Consider the following 24,540-nt stretch of genomic DNA (forward strand, 5'->3'; position numbering starts at 1 on the left):
CAGATTCTGAATTGCTCTGCGTCATGCTCCCTGCCTGATCCCTCTCTGCCTTTAGAATATCTGTTCATTGATTTGGCCGTTCTGGGCCTTGGTTCAGCATGTGGGATCTGGTTCCCTGACCAGGGATTGAACCCTGGCCCGTTGCGTTGGGAGCGCGGAGTCTTAGCGCTGGACCACCAGGGGAGTCCTCTACTCTCTACTTTAAGTTGCTTTTTAAACGTGTGTGTCTGTGTACATACGTGTGTACATATCTACATGGGTGTGTAGGTGAAGATGACATGGAGCCAGGTTGATGAGAAAAAGCAAGCACAGGAGGCCCGGAAGTGAGCAGAAAGAAACCGGCGAAAGCGTGTCGGGGGAGTGGATTCAATGGACGCACACAGGCCGAGGAGCGCGGGGGACTACAGAACATTCCCGAGTCAGTATTCATGATGACGGCAGGGGCCTGGTGAGCATCTGTGCTGTGCGGCGCTCAGTGCTGGGCAGATGTCGCTCATTTCACGTCAGTCAGCAAGGTTCTGAGAAGCACCTGCTTCAGCGCTGACAAAACTGGGATCCAGAATAGCAAGATGACCTCAGAGACCAGCCAGCCAGCAGCAAGCTGGGAGCTGAGTGCCGCCCCCGAGCCTTTGCCCTTTCCGCTCCATGTGTCGACTTTCCATGGCTGGACATCCATGTTCATGTTCATTGTGATGTTATTACAGCAAGCAAAACAGAAACAGCCACTTCCCTCGTTAGAGGTAAATGGTTAAATAACCTAGGTAGCGTCTTTATATTTGCTGTGGAATATAATACAGCGTTAAAAAGAATGGGGCTTCCCTTGTGACTCAGCTGGTAAAGAATCCGCCTGCAATGCGGGAGACCTGGTTCAAGCCCTGGATCGGGAAGATCCCCTGGAGAAGGGAAAGGCCACCCACTCCAGTATTCTGGCCTGGAGAATCCCGTGGACTGTGTAGTCCGGTGGAGGGAAGTCCTTGATGGTTCAGTGATGAGGGCTCTGTGCTCTCACTGTCGCTTCCACAAGACATTCGGCCAAAAAAAAAAAAAGAAATGGGGAAGGTTGGTAGGTACTGAGCTAAAAAATCATCACTGCCCACAAGTGACGGCAAACGTTTTTAGTTCAATACTATGATCATGTTGCAACCTTATTTTTTAAAATATACAAAGCAAAACCTCATGGAGTCTACAAGTGTATTCCTACACAATTCATCAGGCTGTACCTTTAGAATTTCTGCAACTGACCGTACACAAATTAAACCTAAATTTCAAAATAGATCATGTCTATGTTTTTAGGTACACATGTATGAAAATACCTAGAACCCAGCCTGGAATAAGTCACACCTAATTTTTGGCAGTAGTAACTTTGGGGGAAGAGAGACCTTTATTTTTCCTTTACATACTTCTGTATCTTATAAAAAGAAGTACATGTTTTCATTTTTCAATAAAAGAAATAACACAAAATAACCAGTTGATTATTAGACACAATGGACATGAGTTTGAGCAAACTCCGGGAGATAGTGAAGAACAGGGAAGCCTGGTGTGTTGCAGTTCATGGGGTTGCACAGAGCCGGACAGGACTTCAGTTCAGTTCAGTCACTCAGTCGTGTCCAACTCTTTGAGACCCCATGAACCACAGCACACCAGGCCTCCCTGTCCATCACCAACTCCTGGAGTTTACCCAAACCCATGTCCATCGAGTCGGTGATGCCATCCAACCATCTCATCCTCTGTCGTCCCCTTCAACTCCTGCCCTCAATCTTTCCCAGCATCTGGGTCTTTTCCAATGAGTCAGCTCTTCACATTAGGTGGCCAAAGTATTGGAGTTTCAGCTTCAACATCAGTCCTTCCAATGAACACTCAGGACTGATCTCCTTTAGGATGGACTGGTTGGATCTCCTTGCAGTCCAAGGGACTCTCAAGAGTCTTCTCCAACACCACAGTTCAAAAGCGTCAATTCTTCTGCACTCAGCTTTCTTCACAGTCTAACTCTCGCATCCATACATGACAGCTGGAAAAACTATAGCCTTGACTAGACGGACCTTTGTTGGCAAAATAATGTCTCTGCTTTTGAATATGCTATCTAGGTTGGTCATAACTTTCCTTCCAAGGAGTAAGCGTCTTTTAATTTCATGGCTGCAGTGACCATCTGCAGTGATTTTGGATTTAGTGAACAACAAAAACAGAACAGACAGCAAATATACTTCAGAAGAAAAGAAGCTACTGAGAATCCACGTGGATGCAGACCCATCTTTTCCCTTGCAGAGTATTTCAGGAGTATGTTTTCTCTAGTTTTGCCTCTGGAAATAAGCTGCTCTTAAGTTACTTTTGTAAGGAGGGTTTCCTACAACCCTAATCACCAGCAGGCTTGAGGGCTGCATGTGGAGATATGGAGAGATACCCGACCCCGCCCAGGGGCTGGAGCCCAGGGGGGCCAGGACTTGCTTGAAGGCGCCGCCCCAGAAACCTTCCCACCCGAACATGGCCTGGGGCGACGCGGCTGCTGGGAGTGCACACGTGCACACCTGCACATGTGGTGCGGATTAAAGAGCAACTGAAGGCCCAACTGAAAACAAAACAAACAAACAAAAATCCCCCCCAAAAAGTTGAAGGGACTTCCCTGGCAGTCCAGTCATTAAGATTTCTCCTTCCAGTGCAGGGAGCACAGTTTCTATCCCTGGCTGGTGAGCTAAAATCCCACGTGCCTTGCAGCCAAAACACCAAGACAGAAACAGTATTGGAACAAATGCAATAAAGACTTTAAAAATGTCCACATCCAAAAAAAAAAAAAACCTTAAAGCAACCTAATTGAACAGTAAGAAATTCAGATTAAAATAACCAAATGCCATTTCTTCCTAAACCAGGAAAGAGTTAAGGAGGGGGTGAGGGTGGCAATGATGCCGAGGAAGCTACACGAGTTACCAGGAGCCAAAGCTAGACGGCACGTCGAACAGACGGCACGTCGGACAGACGGCACGTCGGACAGACGGCACGTCGGACAGACAGCACTTTGCCAACAAGGGTCCGTGTAGTCAAGGCTAGGGTTTCTCCAGTGGTCATGTATGGATGTGAGAGTTGGGACTATAAAGAAAGCTGAGCAATGAAGAATTGATGCTTTTGAACTGTGGTGTTGGAGAAGACTCTTGAGAGTCCCTTGGACTGCAAGGAGATCCAACCAGTCCATCCTAAAGGAGATCAGTCTTGGGTGTTCATTGGAAGGACTGATGTTGAAGCTGAAACTCCAATACTTTGGCCACCTCATGCAAAGAGCTGACTCATTTGAAAAGCCCCTGACACTGGGAAAGATTGAGGGCAGGAGGAGAAGGGGACGACAGAGGATGAGATGGTTGGGTGGCATCACCAACTCAATGGACATGGGTTTGGGTGAACTCCATGAGTTGGTGATGGACAGGGAGGCCTGGCGTGCTGTGGTTCACGGGGTCTCAAAGAGTCGGACACGACAACGACTGAACTGAACTGAACTTGAAAGAGGTGGAGCTTGAAGGATTTTATCCCAAGAAGAAGGGCAAATCGGTCACAAGGCTCAGGGAGCAGGGTCAGCTCTGCGAGCTCCGAGGGGTTGCGCTGAGGAGCAGCCAGACTGGAGGGGGAAAGGGCGGTCCCCGCCCAGGGGGGGTCCTGCAGGTTGGGTGTTTTGTTGCCGAGAGGGGTGATCGCGGCATGGAGGGGCCACGTGGGGAGTCGGGAGTGTGATCGCGGTCCTGAAGGGGAGGACAGGTGAGATGGTGGTGCCCGTGTCAGCTCGGGTTCAGTCAGTAACGCTGAAGCCCACGAGTGACGGAGTGAAGATTTTACTGTTGAAATCTGACCTTACACAGTTTGTGGAAGGAGCTGGGCACGCGGACCTCTGGGACAGGGAAGGGACAGAGGAGTCCCCGACAAGCCTGAGAAGCCGAGAAGGCCCAGCCGTGGAACAGGGATGCTGGCGGATGAGTCTGCGGGGAGCGTCCACCTTCAGGGCTCCAGAGGCAGGAGCTGCTGCGGATTCATCAGTGCTGAGAGAACCGGACAAACGGGATGCTGCCAGGCGCCTCTGCAACTGCGGTCGCCTCGCTGAGCCATCATGGTGCTCAGGGGCGGTGCCCCCAGGCTCCCTTCTCGCCAACCCTAATCTAGAACCACAGGGAAAGGGACCCAGGCCAACGTTGTCTCCAGCCTCAGCAAGTTAACGGTGGAAGGCGATTCTGGAGGAAATGTCAGTGTGTGCATGCTCAGTGGTGGCTGACTGTGACCCCATGGCCTGCAGCCCGCCAGGCTCCTCCGTCCATGGGCTTCTCCAGGCAAGGATTCTCCTCCTCCAGGGGATATTCCCGACCCAGGGATCGAACCCGAGTCTCCTGCATCTCCTGCATTGGCAGGTGGATTCTTTACCACCACGCCACCTGGGAAGCCCAGAGGAAAGGTAGTGAGTTCCATTTTGGACGCGTAACTTTGGGTTGACTGGGATATGTGCCTGTAGTGATGTCAAGTAGGTAGCCAGGCTTGTCCAACCTTCAATATGCAAACAAGCTCCTCTTGGACTCCAGTTCCAATCCAGCTCAGGGTGAGAAAGTGGAATACACCTAGGGATTAACAACCTAGGAAACAGGACTTTCCTGGTGACCCAGAGGTTACAACTCCATGCTTCCACTGCAGGGAGGGCAGCTTCATAGAGCCTAAGAGCTACAGGTATCGGCCAGGAAGAAGGCAGCCTCAGGAAGCAAGCCCAGAAAAAGAGGGGTAGGGTATAACTTTCAAGCGAAGATTTGCAGCAGCAGGATGGAGCAGACAGGCCCTCCAGGACAGGGAGGAAGGCATGTCCCGGAGAGATGGCCCAAGATACCTTTTCCCTGAGTGGGAACACAACTTAATTGGCAGTCAGTTAACTGACATCAATTGATAGGCACTCCTTTCATTTTTTGGATCTGATCATGCAGGCATAAGGCAGTATATTCAGTGAATGATCCTTCTTTCAGAAATTTCAAAGACAAGTTTGTTAGTTAGCACAATTTGTGCCCTTATTGCTTCATAGTCCTTCAGAATCAGAGTCAGTTCTGACTGAGGTTCCAGATGATGCAGCAAACATTCCACACGAGGAGGTCCGTGACCAAGTCAGGGGACCGTCCCCCTGCCGTCAACAGCATCCCCATCACCCCACTCCTACGGTCACCATTGCCAGGCAGTTGGAGGGACAGGGGCCGCGGAACACTGGTGAAGAGAGGGCGACGGAAGGTGGCGATCCCAGAGGAGCATGGAGGCGAACAGTGCTTTCAGGTAACTTTTTTTCCATTTGTATCGGATAACAAATGTAGTTAGTGAACAGTTATATCTGCAGTTTTCTTTTTCCTCCACTTTCTCAGTCATCAAACGAAACCGCGACTTCCTGGTAGACTATGTTCATGGAAGAGTGCTATATTCGTGACTGCCTTATGCCAAGCGCTTCTGCTTCTCTGCCTTTCCTTTTTTGGCCATGCCACACAGCACGGGGGATCTTCTCTCACCAGTGACTGAACTGGTGCCCCTGCATCGGAAGCTCAGAGTCTGAACCACTGCACCGCCCGGAAGCGCCTCTTTGTCTGCCCTTATTCTTTTCCTTAACAGTGTTTTTATCTATTTTTAATTTATTTTTGGCTGCACTGGGTCTACTTCTGCCTGTGGCCTTTCCCTGCTGCAGTGAGTGGGAGCTGCTCTCTAGCCGAGCAAAGGCTTCTCCCTGAGGCGGCTTCAGTCACCGCAAAGCGCGGGCTCCAGGCGCTCCTAGCTGTGGCCCACGGGCTCAGCTGCCCAGCGGCAGGGGGTCTTCCCCGGCCGGGGATCAAACCCGTGTCCACTGGCTTAGCAGGCAGATTCGTAGGCACTGGGCCTCTGGGGACGTCCTCTCCACCCTTATTCTGCTCTTTCATGCTAGTAGTTCTCTCTGTCTGATGGTACCAGTTTCCATGATCCTTCAGTCATTGCCTGTTTCCATATGAGGCTATAAGCTCCATCGCAGACAATGCCTTTGTTCACCACTCTGTCCCGAGCAAATAAAACAGTCCCTGGCAAATGGCAGGCCCCTACTGCATGAACGAATGGGCATGTTGCTTTCCCAGAACGGCTCCGTGTGAGAGAGAGTTGTATCATGGCTATCCTCTGTAGATGGTCCAAACAGTTCAACGAGCCTCAGAAAAACTGTATTCTTTACATGAACATTATGCAATAATAGCAGTTAAAAGATACTTGGTATACATTTTGGTCAGAAGAGCTGAAAAGCTTTGCCGTTTTCCCGTACGTCTCTGCTTGCCTGTCCGGCTCCTTGGCTGGGCCCTCCTCCCGCTCCTGCCTGCTAACTGGTTGCCCCGTGGGTTTGCCTTGGAGCCCTTGCTGCTTTTCCTCAACTGAGTGTTTCTCGAGTCAGCTCAGCTGTCACGGCCCCTTTCCCGCGCAGACGAAGGGCTGGGCCCTCGGTCGGGCCTCGTCACAGGGCTCTGCTCCGGCTCCAGCGGGCTGTCTGGTTCTCCGTATGAGCGTGTGGATGAGGCCACAGACTCCTCCCGTCGTCGCTGCAGGCCAGGACACCAGCTTGATCCTGCAGCCGGCCTGTGGTAGACACTGAAGAAGTGGATGTGAGCCGACTAAGTACTGAAGTGATGGGTGAGATTGATAGAACTGGAGGATGTGCTTTAAAATATTCTGGTAAAGAAATGAGTAAAATGAAATAATGTGTGGCTGAGGACACAGAAATGAGAGTGAAAAAATGTTAATAATGGTTGAAGTTGGCGACGGGGGCTCATTACATATTTCCATTCCTGCGTGTTGTTTAAATTTTCCATTAAAAAAGAAAAACAAAAATTGGTTGGTGAGGCAAAGCCAGGAGAGTTTGCTAATAGGCTAACAGATCAACGAGCATTTATGAGGTGAAAACTGGTGATTGAAGTGTTACCGTAGGGATGAGTGGCTACATCCAGCAGAGCTGTGCACGGCAGGGATTTAAGTACACATAGGAGGAGCAGCACATTAAATGCGCCTGCATGAGGTACATCTCCCACCCATTTTCCTGAGAATGCTTTAGTTAGGACAAAAGTATTTTAAACAATTATTATATATCTTTACATTATATATATTATATAATATAATTATTTTATTATTAGGAAAAATTTAAGTACAAAAGTAATTACGCTCATACTTGAAACCACATTGCTAAGGCTCAAGTGCATACCTCCCCCGCCCGGATAAAGTATTATGCTGATTTCGCTATTTGTTCTTAGAGGTCTATCTGGCTTCCTAGAGATTTTGCCTAATTTCGCTCGGGCCTGCACAGGCCAGTCACCAGTTCCCTGGGTTGGTACTCTGTTTTGGAGGAGGAATCACAGAAAGAGCAATCAGAATATGTTAGATCAATATTAAATCTTGAGGAGTCAAAGCAAACTGCAAATTGCCTCATTTCAGGCCTGTAAATATCTTTCATCCTGTTCACAGAGTGTTTTGGAAAGCAAGGCAGTTGTACACGAGAAAACCAACAGCTGATTCAGAGTATGAAGTCCCACTGACATGGAAAAGAAAGCATTTTAAAAGGAAGAAGAAGAGACCATCAAAAGAAGTCTCTGAGAAACACTCTCTAGTGCAGGACTACAATGCGATGCTCACATTCCCCTGCTCCATTTGCAAGCGTGAGGTTGGCCTGCCTGGAGTTTTCTCCCACAAGAAGCAGCACATGGCTCTGAGCACGCTGGGCTTGCAGTGGACGGGAGGGAAGAAACCAGGGCTCTCAGCGATCATAGGCCAGAGACAGTCTGTCATTACTAAGCTGCTGTCATCTTTTGCGTTCAACGAGAAAACCTTGCAGAGCATTAATAATGCTTTTGAGCTACTGTGGAAGAGACAGATACCAGCATACTATAAGATTATGCAGAACATTTGCGAGAGCTCCATACATCCTCAAAAAATCGGTCACCTGTTAATTAAAGGAGCAGCTGTTTGCAAAGACAGGAATTCTACATGGAGAGTTGACATGAATAATAAATTCATTGTCATGAATAATTTTGGCAGTAAACCCAACGTGTGTTTTTTTGGTTTGTTTGATGGACATCACGGAGACTCAGCAGCCGACTTGACCTCAATGGAACTCCCAGTTTTACTACTCCATCAACTTTCCAGACTTGATCCTTCCTACCAGATGACTTCAGAAGAGCAAAAAGTAATCAATTCTTTCAACACAGTGTTTAGTGAAGACTACAGAGCTATAGAAGAGTCTTTCTCCTCCAAAAAGAAAAGGACAAAAGGAATGAAAAGCGTGTATGAGAACATACACAAAGCCTTTGCCAAAGCGTTCTGGAGAATGGACAGGCTTTTACGTCTTGGAAGGAGGGAAGCGTCCAGGGTCCGATGGAGTGGCTGTTCCGCAGTCACTTGCATACTGGAAAGCAGTGTTGAGAGTCCCGGAGCCAGGAGGTCTTGGGGAAGAATCAGTGACCTTGCTGCTTTGGCAGATAGGCACCTTTTCCCGGGGATGCCCCAAATCACCACTGGGGTGCTACACATCGCAAATGCTGGTATGTATATTGAATGTGGCAGACTACATCTTAATATGTTTTATTCCTGGCAGCAAAACCTCTCATGCTTCCAGAATTATCTGCTGATCTATTATTTAATGACTTTTTCATGCCTAGATATTTCATTGACCAGTTTAAGAAATGATCAACAACCACAGTTTAGATTCAGATTGCAGGCACAACATGAATTGTAATTATTTCTCAAAGAGGCGCATATGTGAAACAATGTGATCCAAATATGAAGTTTTCTAAATGGGGCAGTCACACAGCAGCTGATAAAGGCAAAGCGAATCTATTACACTTGCTTAATCTGAATGGAGCCAAAACATTTCCCACACTCCCCTCTTTGGGAGAGAGGACAGTTCTCTGAGTGGTGTTAATATAGCTGCTCAAAGTGGTCAGTTACTCCGCTAACTAACACATTTGCAAAGGTCATTCTTGTGCTTACTGGCCAGCCGCATCAGCTTCATCTTAGAGGAAACAGTCGTTCACGACTGTGTTATAGCTGTGGGTTTTTTCTTTTTTCATCTTTTTTTGCTGCACCACTTGGCATATGGGGATCTCAGTTGCCCAACCAGGGATCGAACTTGCGTCTCCTGCATTGGCAGGGGGAGTCCTAACCACTGGAACACCAGGCCAGCCCCTAGGCATATATATGCTTCTCCAAAAAATGTGGCTGGAGTCTTTTATTTCAAGAAGCAATTCTTTTAAACTTTTATTTTAATTTGTATTTATTCATGTGTTTATTTGTGGCTGTGCTGGGTCCTCTCTAGGTGCAGAGAGCAGGGCTGCCCTTCACTGGGCTGCCAGGCCGTCTCACGGCGTCGGTTTCTCTCGTTGCTGAGCTCATGCTCAGCAGTTGTGGCGATCGGGCCTACTTGCCTCACAGCATGTGGAATCCTCCCAGACCAGGGATCGAACCTGTGTCCCCTGCATTGGCAGGCAGATTCCCAACCGTGAGGGACGTCCAAGAAGCTACTCTTTCGACCTGCAGTCTAAAGTTCTAGCTAAGGAGCTTGCCAAAATGGAAAGCCTGGAGGTCAAAAAGTTTCAGCCAAGTTAACCTGAGTTCCATGAGATGCTTAACCAGGGTTCCGCCACCCTTTCCTGGGTAGAATTATTACTAATGACAATGTCCACTTATTTAATATTGAATATAGAGTGATTTCTCACATGGTCTTCCAAGAATTCTCATATCTAAGGATATCTAAGTACCGCTTTTAAAAAATACATATTTGACATGTAACATTCTGTCGGTTTAAGAGGTACGTGTTAATTTAATATTTTTATATTGTAACATGACTGCCATAGTAGCAATAATTACCACGTCTATCACATTACATAATTATCATTTCTTTTCAGTGGCTGGAAGTTCTAGTCTCTTCGCAAGTTTGACAATTAAAATATATATGTTCTCTCTCTTCCCAATACTGTGCATTCCATCTCTAGGACTGATTGACTGATAATTGTAAGTCTGGATCCTTAAACAACATTGGTTCTCTCTCTTTCTCAACCCCTGCCACCATTTCTAAGTGGTGTTGACTCAATTTTCCAGATGAGAGAATGGAAACTCGAGAGGTGAAATTATCTGTTTAAGGTGTCAGAGGTAATAGGAACTGGAGATGGAAATCAAGCTGCCTCTGAGGGGATTGTTCTAGAGCCTGAAGAGTCTAGGCCTCAGGGAGGAAGACTTTGACTCCAAAGCAGGGCTAGATAGACCCACCGAGACCACTACATGCCAAGGCCCCTGGAAGCTGGCCTGTTTCTGGCCTGGCTCTGGCTGTGTGCCCAAAATGAAGACTCCAAATTAAGCAAAACCAAGGAGGCAAGTGCGATGGCCAGTTTCCTTAGGGTCTTTGCCATTTCCCAGGTTCTACCCTGAGGTTCCAAAGTGCTTCAGAGCAGGTTTCCTTCAGGGGTGGAGGATTTTCAGGTTTCAGACTTACCTGGGAACTGACCCATATCCTTGGACTTGGGACCTCTGTTAGAATGTATCGTTTGATATCAGGGTTCTTGGAAAATGAAAGGAAAATTTATGAGATATTCAGTAAGGAGATGCCATCGTCAAATGTTGAGTTTACTCTGATTCATTATTTCCAAGCTCACTCACTGCTGTTTGGCAGGTTCTAGTCTTCAGGTCAAACATTTGTTGGCTCTAACTTACAGGAATTGTGTTGAATAATTGTGTTAAAATGTGTTAATTGTGCTAAAATGGTTTCATTTGAGCATCTTTCATTTTAATAGAAACAAGTAGATGAAAAAAATTCAACGAGTGAAAGGGAGGTCATGATTTATAATATAAAAGTGCTCCTAAAAGAAAGCAATTTAAGTGAGTTACAAAAACATAAATTTGGACACAAATTTATTAGGAGCATATTTTGTATTTTATAAAATATTACCTATAAAGCTAGCAAGGAAATTCATTTTTCTTTGTTTGAAATTTACCAAATACCAGTATCACCATTAACTCTGAAATTAAAACAAACAAAAAAACAAACCCACTTCACTTTATAGTGAAATGCAAATGTGGTGATAAAGCCACTGAATAAATGTTGAATTTGTGCATGTGGGAAGAGTCTTCAAAAGACATTCTTGGTTTTTTGTTCTTAGCACTTCTCATTTGCATTGCATTTTATAATTTCCCTTGGTACTCTTTTACTTCAATTAATCCCCATAGGATTAGAATACTAATAAACATATTGATATGGAAACATACACTTTTTTCATAATATCAAATAAACCACCAACTTTATGTTTTTAATTAACCACACTAGTCCTTATAAACATAAGGGATTTTCATTTGATCTCTTAGATCCTTTTCCCCAATACTTTCATTTTTAATAGCTCTGCTGACATATAATTCACAAAGCACAGAAGTCATCCAGGTAAAGTGCACGTCTCCGTGGTCTTTAGTACATTCGCTGGTAGAGTCCTTTCTCCCCAGCCTGTACTTTGAGTTTATTTGTCTTTGAATCAAGTGTCTTCTTAGACAGCTATAGTTGGATACTGCTTGTCTTTGTTCCCTGTGGCTGCTATTACAAATTTATCATAAACTTGGTGGCTTAAACTACAGAAATTTATTCTCTCAGGGTTCAAAACCTTCTGCCTCAGCATGACTGGCCCAATACCTTCACGGCAGCGCCCCTCCCGAGGGGGTGGGAAGGATCTGTTTCCCGTTTCCAGCTTCGGTCTGGCTGCCAGCATTCCCTAGATTTTGGTGTGCCTCCACATTTCCCTCTTCTGTGTCTATAGCCGAACCTCCCGCCTGGGATGGCATTTAGAGCCCACCCAGACAACCCCGTGTAAGCATCTCAGGGTCAGAGTCACATCCTCAGAGTCTTTGCCCTTTAGGTAACACTTCCAGGCTCCAGAAGTTAGGTTCTGATACCTCTGGGGACTTTATTCAGCCTGCTACTGGGCGTGTTCGTTTGTCGTTCCATTTTGCTGATCTTTCCCTTTTGATTCAAGTTAGTAATTCATTTAGATTTAATGTAATTAGTTGCAGGGTAGGATATATGTCAGATATCTTGCTGTTAGCTTTCTATCTCTTTTTCCTATCATTATTGCTTTCCTTTGTATTAGATATCGTCTAGTTTTCTATTTTGATTCCTGTGTTTCTCTTCCTGTATATTAAACAAATTTAGTGGCTATCCTGACGATTATAATAAAATCTTAAAAACAATTTGGCTTGGATTCATGCCAATTTAATTTCAAAAAGACGTATACAACATCTTTGCTCCAGGATAGCTCTGTTTCCTCCACCCTTCTTTGTACTTTATAGAATTACATCTTTACACACTACAAGCCTAAAAACGTTTTATAATTTTTGTCTCATGCAGGACAGGAGAAGAAGAGTGTTAAAAAGTAGTTTTTACTGTTTTATATTTAGCTATATACAGCTGTGCCTTGACAACATTATTTGAACGGTGTGGGTTTACTTCTATGCAAAACTTTTTCAATAGTAAATACCTATTACACAATCCACGGTTGGCTGAATCTGTGAATGTGCAGATATGGGGGCGGGGCTGGCTGTTGGACTTGAATATCCACAGATTTTGGTGGATCTTGAATACCCACAGATACATCTTCAGGGAGTCCCAGAACCAGTGCTCCCTGATCCTGAGAGACAACAGTAGTAACCTTTTTTTCTGCGGGTGGGTTCAACGTACAGTCCTGCGCTTTCATTTTAATCTGAAAGACTCCCGTTTTATTTCTCGTTCGGCAGATCTGCCGGTGGTGAATTCTCCTAGTCTTTGTTTACTTGGGAACATGTTACTTTCTTCACTGTTGAAAGGATAGTTTGCCTGTTGACTATGTTATGCCATTGCCATCTGGCGTCCGTGGTTTCTGATAAGACTGATTGTCGATCTTACTGAATTCCTTTGGCTGTAGGTAACGAGTCACTTTTCTCATGCTCTTTTCAATATTCTTTTTTCCTTTGTTTTTTGACAGTTTGATTATGACATGTTTCAGTACTGACCTCTAATTTATACTATTTTGAGTTTTTTGAGCTTCTTGGATCTTTTTATTCAAATTTGGGACATTTCTGGCCATTATGTCTTCAAACCTTCTTTCCCCACTCTCTCTTCTTTCAATTATGTGTATGTCGATGTACCTGGTGGTAACTCACAAGTCTCTGAGACTGTTCACGTTACTTCGTTCTTTCTTCCTTCTCTTCTTCAGACTGGATAACCTCAATTTATCAGTCAAATTTGCTGATTTTCTGCCAGTTCAAATCTGATTCTGAGTTCATTTTATTGAATTTTTCATTTAAGAAATTGTACTTTTCAACTCCAGAATTTTGATTTGCTTGTTATAATTGCCATCTCTTTATTGATAGTTTCTAATTTGGGGGAATCAGTGTTCTCATGCTTTCACTTTTAGCCATATTTCCCTTTAAACATATTTATACTTCTAAAACATTTGTTTTTTGGGGGGACTGTAATTCTAGTGCCTATAATTCCTCAGGGACAGTTTCTGCTGATTTATTTCTCTTCTGTGCATGGCCTGTGCTTTGACGTTCGTTGACTGTCTCCCTGTTCTGTTTTGTTTTTTGTTGAAACGTGGATGTTCACATTCACACAGACGCCCTTCCTCGCCAGGCCGCTGGTGCTACTGGTTTGTGACTTTTAAGAACTAATTTTCTCATGTTGATGTATGGAAAAACAATACAATATTGTAAAGTAATTAACCTCCAATTAAAATAAGTAAATTTATATTTAAAAAAAAAAGAAACACAAGAATAGTTACAGAAATGCAAAAAAAAAAAAAAGAAGGCACGGAAGTCGTGTAATGGTAATGTATGCTTTGTAAAGATCATAAAAAAAAAAAAGAACTAATTTTCTAGAGTCTATATGCTGTGTCATGTGTAGACACAAAGTCTCTGCTTGGTTGGTCATGTTGCTACTGCTGCTAAGTCGCTTCAGTCGTGTCTGACTCTGTGCGCCCCCATAGACGGCAGCCCACCAGGCTCCCCCGTCCCTGGGATTCTCCAGGCAAGAACACTGGAGTGGGGTGCCATTTCCTTCTCCAATGCACGAAAGTGAAAAGTGAAAGTGAAGTTGCTCAGTCGTGGCCAGCTCTTAGCGACCCCATGGACCATCCCTGGGAGTCTCCAGGCAGGAGTACTGGAGTGGGTGCCACTGTTAGTGTTCAGGCAACGGCACCCACTCCAGTACCCTTGCCTGGAAAATCCCATGGACGGAGGAGCCTGGTGGGCTGCAGTCCATGGGGTTTCGAAGAGTCGGACACGACTGAGCAACTTCACTTTCACTTTTCACTTTCATGCACTGGAGAAGGCAATGGCACCCCACTCCAGTGTTCTTGCCTGGAGAATCCCAGGGATGGGTAAGTCTGGTGAGCTGCCATCTATGGGGTCGCACAGAGTCGGACACGACTGAAGCGACTTAGCAGCAGCAAGAACTAGATGATGGTTTCCTTAAACACCTAGTACTAATACATATGGATTCCAGTCTTTCTGAGGGGGTATCTTTGTCTTGTAAACAATAGCAGGGGGTTTACAACGCTGCCTAAGCTTTTACTTCCTATTGAGGTCTGTCCTGAAGACCATCCACAGGTGAGTCGTCAGGGGCCGCTCGAGTCCCGGGCCGGCCCACAGCCTGCTGCGTGTGCGCCCTTTTCTATTTTTCCGGGGAATATATTTGAGCTTTTCAAAACCCTCTACAGAGTCTCATCATTCAGCTGTTTCTTACGCAGTTTACTGGGTGCTGGGATCAGTGCTTCAGGCAGCTGTGCTCTGAAACCGTTGCTGCTGATTCTTCTCAGCAAACACACTGCTAAGTCGCTCAGTTGTGTCCGACTCTTTGACTGTAGCCCACCAGCCTCCTCTGTCCACGGGATTCTCCAGGCAAGAATACTGGAGTAGGTTGCTATGCCTTCCTCCAGGGGATCTTCCCAACCTGGGGATCGAACTTGCATCTCTTTTATCTTCTGCATTGGCAGACAGATTTTTTTACCACTAACATCATTTGGGAAGCCTGGCAAACACACTGAGGGTCAGTTATTTGCACAGAGTAAGCTCTGAGTCAGATCAAATGATGACAAGATTTGAGAATGGAGCTTTCTTCAGGTAACTGCAAAAAGTCCAAATAGTGAGGTTTCTCTGAGGGTAGATTTTTAGGGAGGTCCAAAGCCATTCTTTCCCCTGTAGAGGCTTCTAGACTGGACTGTTGATTTTCATTATAAAACTTTTGGTTTTCAAGGCTACTGCAGAGCTGAAGAGAAAAGGTTTGGAGTAGGTCAAGTTACAAGGCCATAAACACTTCTGTTTTTATTAATACCTACTTTAAGCTGTCTCTCTTCAATAATGCTCAGCTTTTTGCAAGCCTTTGGTCAACTTCCGGCATTCTAGAAAAGTTGACTTTAACAGCTTTTCACAGTGCTCTCCGTCCTTTTACTGAGGAGCAGATTTTCAGAGATCCTTACTCTGCAATGGGCTTTCCTGGTGGCAGAGTGGTAAAGAGTCCACCTGCCATTGCAGGAGATGCAGGAGACTCAGGTTTGATCCCTGGGAAAGATCCCCTGGACTAGGAAATGACAACCTACTCCAGTACTCTTGCCTGGAAAACCTCATGCACAGAGGGTCCTGGTGGGTTATCGTCCTCGGGTTTGCAAAGAGTTGGACGTGACTGCGCACACATTCACTCACGTTACTCTGCAATAATCTAACGTTTTCTTCTGGGATATTGAATCTGCTGTTAATCATATCCAGTGCCTCTTTCGTGTTTTTCTTTATTTCTGGCCGTGCTGGGTCTTCGTTGCCGCACAGGCTTTTCTCAGCGGTGGTGCCTGGCTTCTCAGGCGGTGGCGTCTCTGGCAGAGCCTGGGCTCAGGCACGCAGGTGCTTGCAGGCTCCAGAGCACAAGCTCGGATGTTCCGGCGCGCAGGCTTGTTGCTCCACGGCCTGTGGGATCTTCTGGGACCAGGGATTAAATTCATGTCTCCTGCCTTGGCAGGCAGATTCTTTACCACTGAGCCACCAGGGAAACCCACATTTCATTTCATATTTTGTATTTTTTATCTTCAGAAGTTTGACTTTTGAAATTATCTTCCAGGCCTATGGGATTCCCTGGTGGCTCAGACAGTAGAGTTTGCCTCCGATGCTGGAGGCCTGAGTTCGAGCCCTGCGTCAGGAAGATCCCCTGGAGAAGGGAATGGCAATCTACTCCAGTATTCTTGCCTGGAAAGTCCCATGGACAGAGGAGCCTGGCGAAGTACAGTTCATAGGGTCACAGAGAGTCGGACATGACTGAGCAACTTCACTTTGACTTTCTTTCACTTTCCATGCCTATACATAACTTCCTGAACAAATGCACTCCACTTACAACTTTGAGTTCTTCCTACTGATTCCAATATCTCTGTCAGTTCTGCATTGGTTTCAATGGATTTCTTGCTTTATTATGGGTAGTTATTTCCCAACTTATTTGCACGCTTTGTGTTCTAGTTTTTCAGGGCTGCCGTAACAAATTATTTTGAACTTGGCAGCTTAACACAACAAAACTCCCTTCTCTTACAGTTCTGGAGACTAGATGCTCCCAATCAAAGTGTTTCCAAGGCCGTGCTCCCCTGAATTCTCCAGGAAAGAGTTCTTCCTTGCCTCTTTCAGCTTCCACTGGGTCCAGGTACTTCTTGGCCTGTAGTTGCAAAAGTGAAAGTTAGTCGCACAGTCGTGTCCTACTCTGCAACCCCATGGACTGTAGCCTGTCCGGCTCCTCTGTCCATGGGATTCTCCAGGCAAGAATACTGGAGTGGGTTGCCATTCCCTTCTCCAGGATCTTCCTGACCCAGGGATCGAACCTGGGTCTCCTGCATTGTAGGCAGATTCCTTACCAACTGAGCCGGTAGGGAAGTCCCATACTCCCAGTATCTGGGCCAAAAACCAGTATCCCAGCCAAAAACTCTTCCGATATCTTCCTGTTTTCTGGGGGGAAGGGGCAGGCACTTGGCATGTGGGATGGGATCTTGGTTCCGCCACCAGGGAATGAGCCTGCACCCCCGCATCTGGAAGCAGTCTTAACCACTAGACTCCCGGGGAGATCCCTCTGTCTTTGCTGACTTTCTGCTCTTCTCCCTCTGTGTCTCTTCTATGACGATACTTTTTGGGTTTAGAATCAACTTGGATAATCCATCTCAAAACCCTAACTTAATTTCACTTGTAAAGATTTGTTTCCAAATAAAATCATATTCACAGGTCTTATAAGGGGGGTAGTATATGGGTTTTTTTTTTAACTTCCCGAGCTTTGTTCTAGGGTGGAGTTACTAGAAACATTTGATTGTTTCAGATTCTACTTTTACAATTTGTCAGATAAATTCAGAGCAATGTCTAATTCAGGTTGAGGCAAGCCCTTCCTCAGTACACTACTCAGTGACCCACAGGTGTTTTTCTAGTCTGACTGCTGTGTCCTCAGCCGAGTTTTGCTGATGGGTCTGATAGCTCTTTGCCAGTGCTGGGCCCGGGGCTTCCTCACACGCATGGATCAGGGCCTTGCTGACACCCGGGGACGCGTCTCTGCAGGCCCCTGGCCGTCTCTGAGCACCCTTCCCTCTGGTTCTTTCCCTGGTGAAGTCTGGCTGCCTTGGTCTCCCTGGACTCTCAGTTCTGTCTCCTCAACACAGATCAGAGGCTAAGTCCAGTTACTGTTACTGTATCTTGGCCGGAAGCAGAGAAATTCCCTATATTAATACTTGGGAGGATTTAACTGAGGCCTCTGTCATCTCGACTACACACTGACCACCGCCTGATCCCTGCCTGTTAACACTGTCAATCTGACTTAAAACGATCAATTTGAGCATTTCCAGACTACAAATACACAAAGGTTGTGCTTCCAAATGCTTTGTGGTTCCCTTTCTTTCCTCCACCGTTCAGCATCGATTTTGAAATAGTTCATTTTTGTGGTAGTCTGGGAGGGTGGATGAGGGGCATATATTTCTGTTCGGTGTTTCAGTGAGGGCACGGTCGTCTGTGGCCCTAGCTTTGTTGGGAACCACTAGTCTCCCCAAGCTAAACAAGTCCTAGGCTTCGTTTCCTGTTCCGCAATCCTGTGGCAAGTCCAAGGCCACTCACTTAGCTCAGCAAGCACTCTCAGCTAAGGGCTGGCTTGCGCTCTTGGAACACTCCGGGGTTCAGGCGCTACAGCTTCTGTTCCTTCCTGATACTGAAGTGTTTTATGTATCTGCTATCCCAGTATCTTTGTCTGGATGATACATTCTTGCTCATCGTTCCTCTTAACGACTCGTTTCCTAGCGTCCTGGTGTGTCCTCCCGTGAGCTCACTCCAGGTGCAGAGACCAAGCGTGCCCTTGCCCACTACTGCCCCTCTGCTCAGCTCCTTTGCCTGCAGCGTCCTGCGTCTGGGGTGTCCCTTCACTCCCAGGTCCTCTCCTTTCTCATTTCATGACTGACACTGTGTTTGCAAATATTTTCATGTGTTGTGATTCTATCTAGAAATGATTGTTCTTAAAGATGGTTTAGTAAGTTTCTTTAAAAACTATTTCCAGCCCCATCTTTTCCCCTAAAACATAATTCAACTCCAGTCATCTTAAGCAGAAAAAAACAAAACAAAACAAAACAAAACACCGCATTCTTAAAAAACATTCACCTTTTGTAGACATTCCCTTCCCCACCTTCCTTTTTAAGGGGTGGGTTGGTGGTGGACTCATATATACACAACAAATATTTGACAGATGGTTGAGGATGAAGTGTTAAGTACTCTTTAGACTCCAGACGGAAAATGCTGAAGGTGAGTTTCGTGCTTACACATCTTACAAAAACAAAGGAATCTTTTTGGATGTACATTCAAAACTGTCTACTTAATAATTAAATGTCACTCAGAGAAATAAAGTAACTTAATGAAAGACACACGGACAAAATTGGGACTGATGTCCCATATGTCAGGTTCTGGTCCCAAGTCCTGCTTCTGAACCAAGCCGTCTTTTTATCCCGGGGCCCTCAGGCATACTAGGGACGCTTCCTTTTCATAAACTGGAGACACCCTGGTAGCTGCAGGGACAGCTACCTCCCTGCCTTTTGCATAACGAATACGCACACGGTCTTAAAAAGGCTCCCGTGTCCTCTCAAAGCAGTTAATTCCCATTTGACGAATGTCCCTGCACACGTGGCCTTCTAGTCCCCCTGCTCTATTTTGCTCTGAAGAGCACTGTCTCTCCAGCTATTGAAAGCTAGTAGGTTCCTGTCTAGGGATTTGAACTCTCCGTGTTGCTGGTTCACCGCACGTTGGGTGAGGGTCATCACAGTTCACCGCGTTCCTCATTTCCTCCAGGCTTCACAGGGGCCCTTCCTGAAAGGCAATCGTGCTCTCAAACTGCCAAACCTCGCTCTTCTCTTTTGCCTCAATTCTCCAAGACACGTGGACATTGAGGGTTATTTTTAAATCTCCCTCCAATTTCCTATTTTCCTTGAAGCTTTTTGCTCATTATTTCACTCTAGCTCTCAACAATGTAGTCAATGGCTTTCAGCAACTCCGTTTGCAGCTGACAGCTTAGCAGCCCAAGGTTCAGGAGATGCAAGTACCAGCTGCCCATCCACTTTCCATCCTGCGTGCCAGGAATACTCTTCCAGGGCCTGAGTAATCTTCCTTATCATCCCATATTTCCTGAGTTATACATAACAGTTGAGAAACAGCGGGTACCCCTCCTTCCTTCATGCAAAGTCACACAGGTAAGGCTGTGAGGTATTCAGAAGGCAGCAATGAATAAAGGAATTAAATAATTGTCAAAGGAATTAAACAACTCACTCATGCAAGTCAATGGCAGGACAAAACCTGAAGCCATTACTTGTGTACTCAATTTCTGAAAATTTATTTGTGCTGAGCTCAGGGATGTTCACAATAATAAAATCAACCAAAACGGCATTTCCTACTCTGTAGCACAACAATCAAAAAAAAAAAAAAAAAAAAGGCAAACGGCAGTACGTATCTTTACCAAGCTCTCTGCACAGGCCACGAAAATCAAAACACCAATTATCCCCTTCCGCTGTAACGAGATAATCGTATTAAGTTCTTTTCAAACCACACAGAGGAGACAGTGCTTTTTGCTGAGTGAGCTCTGGCGCGCCACATGCAGATAACACATCCAGGAAGCCGGTGGATTCACTGTTGTGAGCCCCGTTTCAGAGCTCCGGTAGCACCGTTTCCGTGTGCAGGCACACAAAGAAACTTCCTAATGTAGAAGAGGGACTGAGCCATGTGTCCTGCTAACACAACGGTTCATTTACTTTGTCGGCACAATCATAATTTGCAACTAGCAAAAGCCAAGAATTATTTTACTGATTTATCTTCTGCAGGGTGTAAACAGAATGACCAGCAGAAAAGTTAACAGAAATCATTAATAACCAAACCACAAATAAATAGAAGAGGTCATGCAGTTTTGAAGACTATCGTTTACAGTTATCAAGTTTCCAAAATTGTCCACGTAATCATCTTTTGGTCCCATTCAGTAGCTATTATTATTATTAGGTACTATTATCTAATGCTTAGTAGATATTAGCAGTTTCCATTATGTAAATAAGCCAACAGGCTCCCTCTATGCCCGAGCTAATGCTTTACCAACTCAGGCTCTGTCCAGATTAGGGGTATGAAACTCACCCTCTGACACGTAAGACCCTTTACCTGAAGTATGAGGGGATTCGAAACTAGGGGCTGCAACAACAAAATTCTGACTCCAGGTACAGTACCATGCTTGAAATCAGAATATTTTAATGTAAGTTTTGCCTGTGATTCCAGGAATATTAATTCTCATAGGTATTATAAACATACAATTATGTTCCTAAAAACTTTGGGAAGATCAGTTTTTCCTAACAAATGAAAAACAAAAATTTCTTTTTTTGTATACCAAAGAAAAGTTTGGTAATACAACCATCCTTCAAACTGTCTCAAAGGATGACGTTTAAATTTTCTTAGGATTTCAATAAAACACACATGACAGGTTTGTCTGAACCATGAACAAACTGTAAGACCTCAGTTTTCAATCAAAGGGTTTAATGTTGGCTAAATGTTATCCACTTCACACACTAACGCCACATTATTTTCTCTTCCCAGGCCTGGCTGACTGAATTGTAACACACATAACAAACCCAGTAAGATGGATACTAACAGTGGCATTATAATTTTTTAATCATCCATACCTATAATATATTCAGGTTTTAAGTTTAACCAGTTAAAAAATTATCAAACTCCACTCCTAGAAAAAAAATCAGCTTGTGTTTTTAATTGAAAAGGCATTTATCAAAATATTAACAAAATGTCTGCTCTATGGAATATATATAGATTAGAAAAAAGTTTAATTCTTGATTCTATATATAATACTCAGAAGCTGCTTCATAAAAAGATTATTTTTCATTATCTGTAGTTTGTTGTTTCAATACTAAATATATTTTAAACACTAAGTTTGCTAAGAGGAATAAATGAGCCTTCCAGTTTGAAATCTGAATTACTATAAATCTAATAATGATGTGAATATTACATATATTTAAAAAAATTTTTTTAATGGCTTGCTTTCTGTCTATACTCTGGAACAAATTAATGACGTTAACAGTGTTTGATACAACGGGTTATAAATCTCTAGGACCAATTTTTAAACATCTTTTAGGTAATGTGCAAGCAGTCTTATGCAGAAATGGGAAAGGCTTCTGCTTAACCAAAGAGCACAGCACGCGGAACCTGGACGAGAGGAGGCGGGTGCTCCGGCAGGGTGCGGTCATCAGCGCCAACGCACCGCATGGCCTCCTCCAGGGGCAGACAACCACCACACGAGGGCTTGGCTTCCACGGGAATCTCAAGCTGAAAAGATTCATCATCCCAGCGCCTCAGACGGTTTCTGTGCCCATAGATGACTTGTGTCAGTTCCTTATCCTGGGCACCGACGGGCTCTGGGGAGTCCTGGACACGAAGGAGGTCACTGCGCTCGCCATGTCGGCTTTCCAAGCACACAGAGAAACACGGGGTCCTGCCACGGGGAACCAACCGTCACCACCCAGAGGGTCTCTGCTTTGCCCCATCAGTGAACAAACCACATCCAAATCAGAGACTAACATCCACATAGTGTTCCAGCGCAAATCTGGAGAACGGGCGTCAACTGGAAGTTCAGAAGAAAACCTGTCAGTTTCAAAACATTCTATTCGTGACCCTGAAAGTTCAGGACTGTCTCCACCAAAAAAGACTACTCGTGATCCCTGCAGTGAGGAAGGAACCGGCGGAATGACCAGTGTGGACAGAGAGCCGAAAGACTCAAGAGAAAGACAGGGAGGACCAGGCAGTCAGAGTTTCTACGAGGGCGCTGCCGCGTACGTCAGCCACGAGCTCGTCAACGCTGCTCTAGCGGCTGGCTCCAGAGACAGCATCACAGTCATGGTGATACTGCTCAGCGGAGCTGAGCATCAGCTGCTGCCATGAGCGCGCTGGCTACCCAGAGAAGCGAAGCATGGAGACAGTTCTTCAGGGAACCAGGTACCAGAACAATGCATCCATTTTTAAGAATGCAGTAAAGAAAATATAAAAGCAGATTTCAGGTAACACAATGCCATTTGTATATGTTCATGTGAAAAAAGAGAAGAACCAGTACTTGCTTTTTAATACCACTTTATTCCAACCTGAGCACCTCAATATAAAACTAAACACTGGTGAACTGTTCTCCTTACTAATTCTGAATTACTGTAAGTGTACAAGTTCCGCTAGCAGTTCAACACTTAAATAGATTAAATCATCTCTGACACAGGGTAGATTTCATATAATGAAAATGCCTAAAACAGTTAGTGCAATATACTGATCAAAATAAAATGAACTTTGGAAAACAAGGCTGCAAGATTGCTACTAACATATCCAATACTTATGTTACAAATTACTGGTACATTTTTTATAATGGTTCTAGCCAGGTAGGAACAATTGAAGCCCCTTCCTTTCAAAGGGGGAGAAAAGGAAAAAATTAGCTGTTTTAGTAACTGTACATTTTGTATACTTTTAAGCAACTCTTAAATATTACCGAAAAGTAATAAACATACATGGAGACTACAATGCAGAACCCTATTTACAGCGCAGCTGAAGAGCGGATTTAAAATAATCAAGCTTGAATGTACATAATTGTTAGTGCACTGACTATACTTATGTCCAAAGGGCACAAAGGCCCCTCCCTACACCCAAACAAGACCTATGTGATGGCCAGCAGTGATTACACAGAAATCACAGACACCTGGTTTGTTTCCTTTTTGCTGAAGAACTCACATATTTGAAGGGAACACTATCCTTTAAGATGCACTTTATTCCATTTTAAAAACAACAGGATCAGCTGTAATTTAGATGCCACTAACGTTCATCTTTTCCCACTGAAGATGTGGGACTGTTTCCTTGTGGCGAATTTGTTAAAATGTGGAATGTATACTTTAAATAAGGACACTAAGAGAAATTACAGGTTGCCTGGATATGGCAGCTAAGCATAAATATCTTTAGAACCTCCTTCCAGAGCAGAAGTTTTTTCTGAAAAGCCCAAATGAGTAAGTTCCAAATTTTTTTCACAGAACTGGCTGGTTCACTGTGGGTTCAGAGTCATTTGTCTACATCCCTGGAGAAGAGCAGTGAGCCCCGCTAACTTCCCAAGGAGACAGCCGTGCACACGGCTCCCCGCCACCACTGCCGAGACACGTTCAGAGGGCCGCACGCATGCCGCTAAAGATTAGGGTCAAAACACTGAAAATAATTCTGTATTAGAAACTTGACTATTGTTAAGTCTCTTCTTTTTGGAAGTCATACTGGGCTGGTTAAATGCTCCAATCCCACTCTTACTAACAGTTGGGAAGCAGAAGAACACTCGGGAGTTCACGCGGGAGGGCTAGTTACTACAGCACTGACCCCTGGCGGGCTGCGTGGGCTCGGTGAGGTCTACTCCTCTTCCTCTGGTAGAATGTGCTCCCGGATTCTGTGGCTCGCTCTTTGGCAACTTTTTAGCTGAGGGATAAATTATCAAACACAATCAGAATAGCTGTATTTAACTGTTTATATAGATTCATTTCACAATGCTAGAAAAGGTTATACTTTATTTCATAATTGCTGCTGCTGCTAAGTCGCTTCAGTCGTGTCCGACTCTGTGCGACCCCATGGACGGCAGCCCGCCAGGCTCCCCCGTCCCTGGGATTCTCCAGGCAAGAACTCTGGAGTGGGGTGCCATTTCCTTCTCCTCGTAATCACTAGTACTCCTGTTATTTAAAGGAAATCTGAAGTTATAAAGATAATAGCAGCCACCATGTTCATAACCAAGAAGCTCAGCTCCAGGACTTCCTTGGGGGTCCAGTGGTTAAGATTCCGAGCTCCCAATGCAGGGGCACGGATTTGATTCCTGGCTGCAGAACTAAGATCCCACAAGCCGCATGAGGCAGCCAAAACCCAAAACAGACAAGCTCAGCTCCGCCCGTCGGCACTCTCTGGACAGCCACACACTTTCCAGAACAAGTCAGGACAGAAAACACTGTCCGCTCAGTAGAATGTGTC

The 24,540-nt window shown here is 45.1% G+C and overlaps 2 protein-coding genes across 3 annotated transcripts in view; one reads left to right on the forward strand and one right to left on the reverse strand.

The window, feature by feature from the left end:
- Positions 1 to 5,070: 5,070 nt before the first annotated feature.
- On the forward strand, positions 5,071 to 22,580 carry PP2D1 (protein phosphatase 2C like domain containing 1). Its single transcript, XM_086413374.1, has 4 exons — positions 5,071 to 5,271; positions 6,425 to 6,581; positions 7,395 to 8,528; positions 21,653 to 22,580. Exons 1-4 carry the CDS (start codon positions 5,071 to 5,073, stop codon positions 22,453 to 22,455), a joined length of 2,295 nt encoding a protein of 764 aa, XP_086269500.1. The 3' UTR covers positions 22,456 to 22,580.
- Positions 22,581 to 22,624: 44 nt separating this feature from the next.
- The window catches only part of RAB5A (RAB5A, member RAS oncogene family), a 33,293-nt gene continuing 31,377 nt past the window's right edge, over positions 22,625 to 24,540 (reverse strand). For both annotated transcript variants that reach the window (XM_086356729.1, XM_086355910.1), the window contains exon 6: positions 22,625 to 24,000. In XM_086356729.1, coding sequence (XP_086212855.1) covers positions 23,885 to 24,000 — 116 coding nt within the window. In that variant the 3' untranslated portion in view covers positions 22,625 to 23,884. The remainder of the gene's footprint in view (positions 24,001 to 24,540) is intronic.

Source organism: Bos grunniens, chromosome 1 (assembly GCF_055505025.1).
Source record: "Bos grunniens cultivar Pamir isolate PY7600 chromosome 1, Bosgru_T2T1.0, whole genome shotgun sequence".
NCBI lineage: Eukaryota > Metazoa > Chordata > Mammalia > Artiodactyla > Bovidae > Bos > Bos grunniens.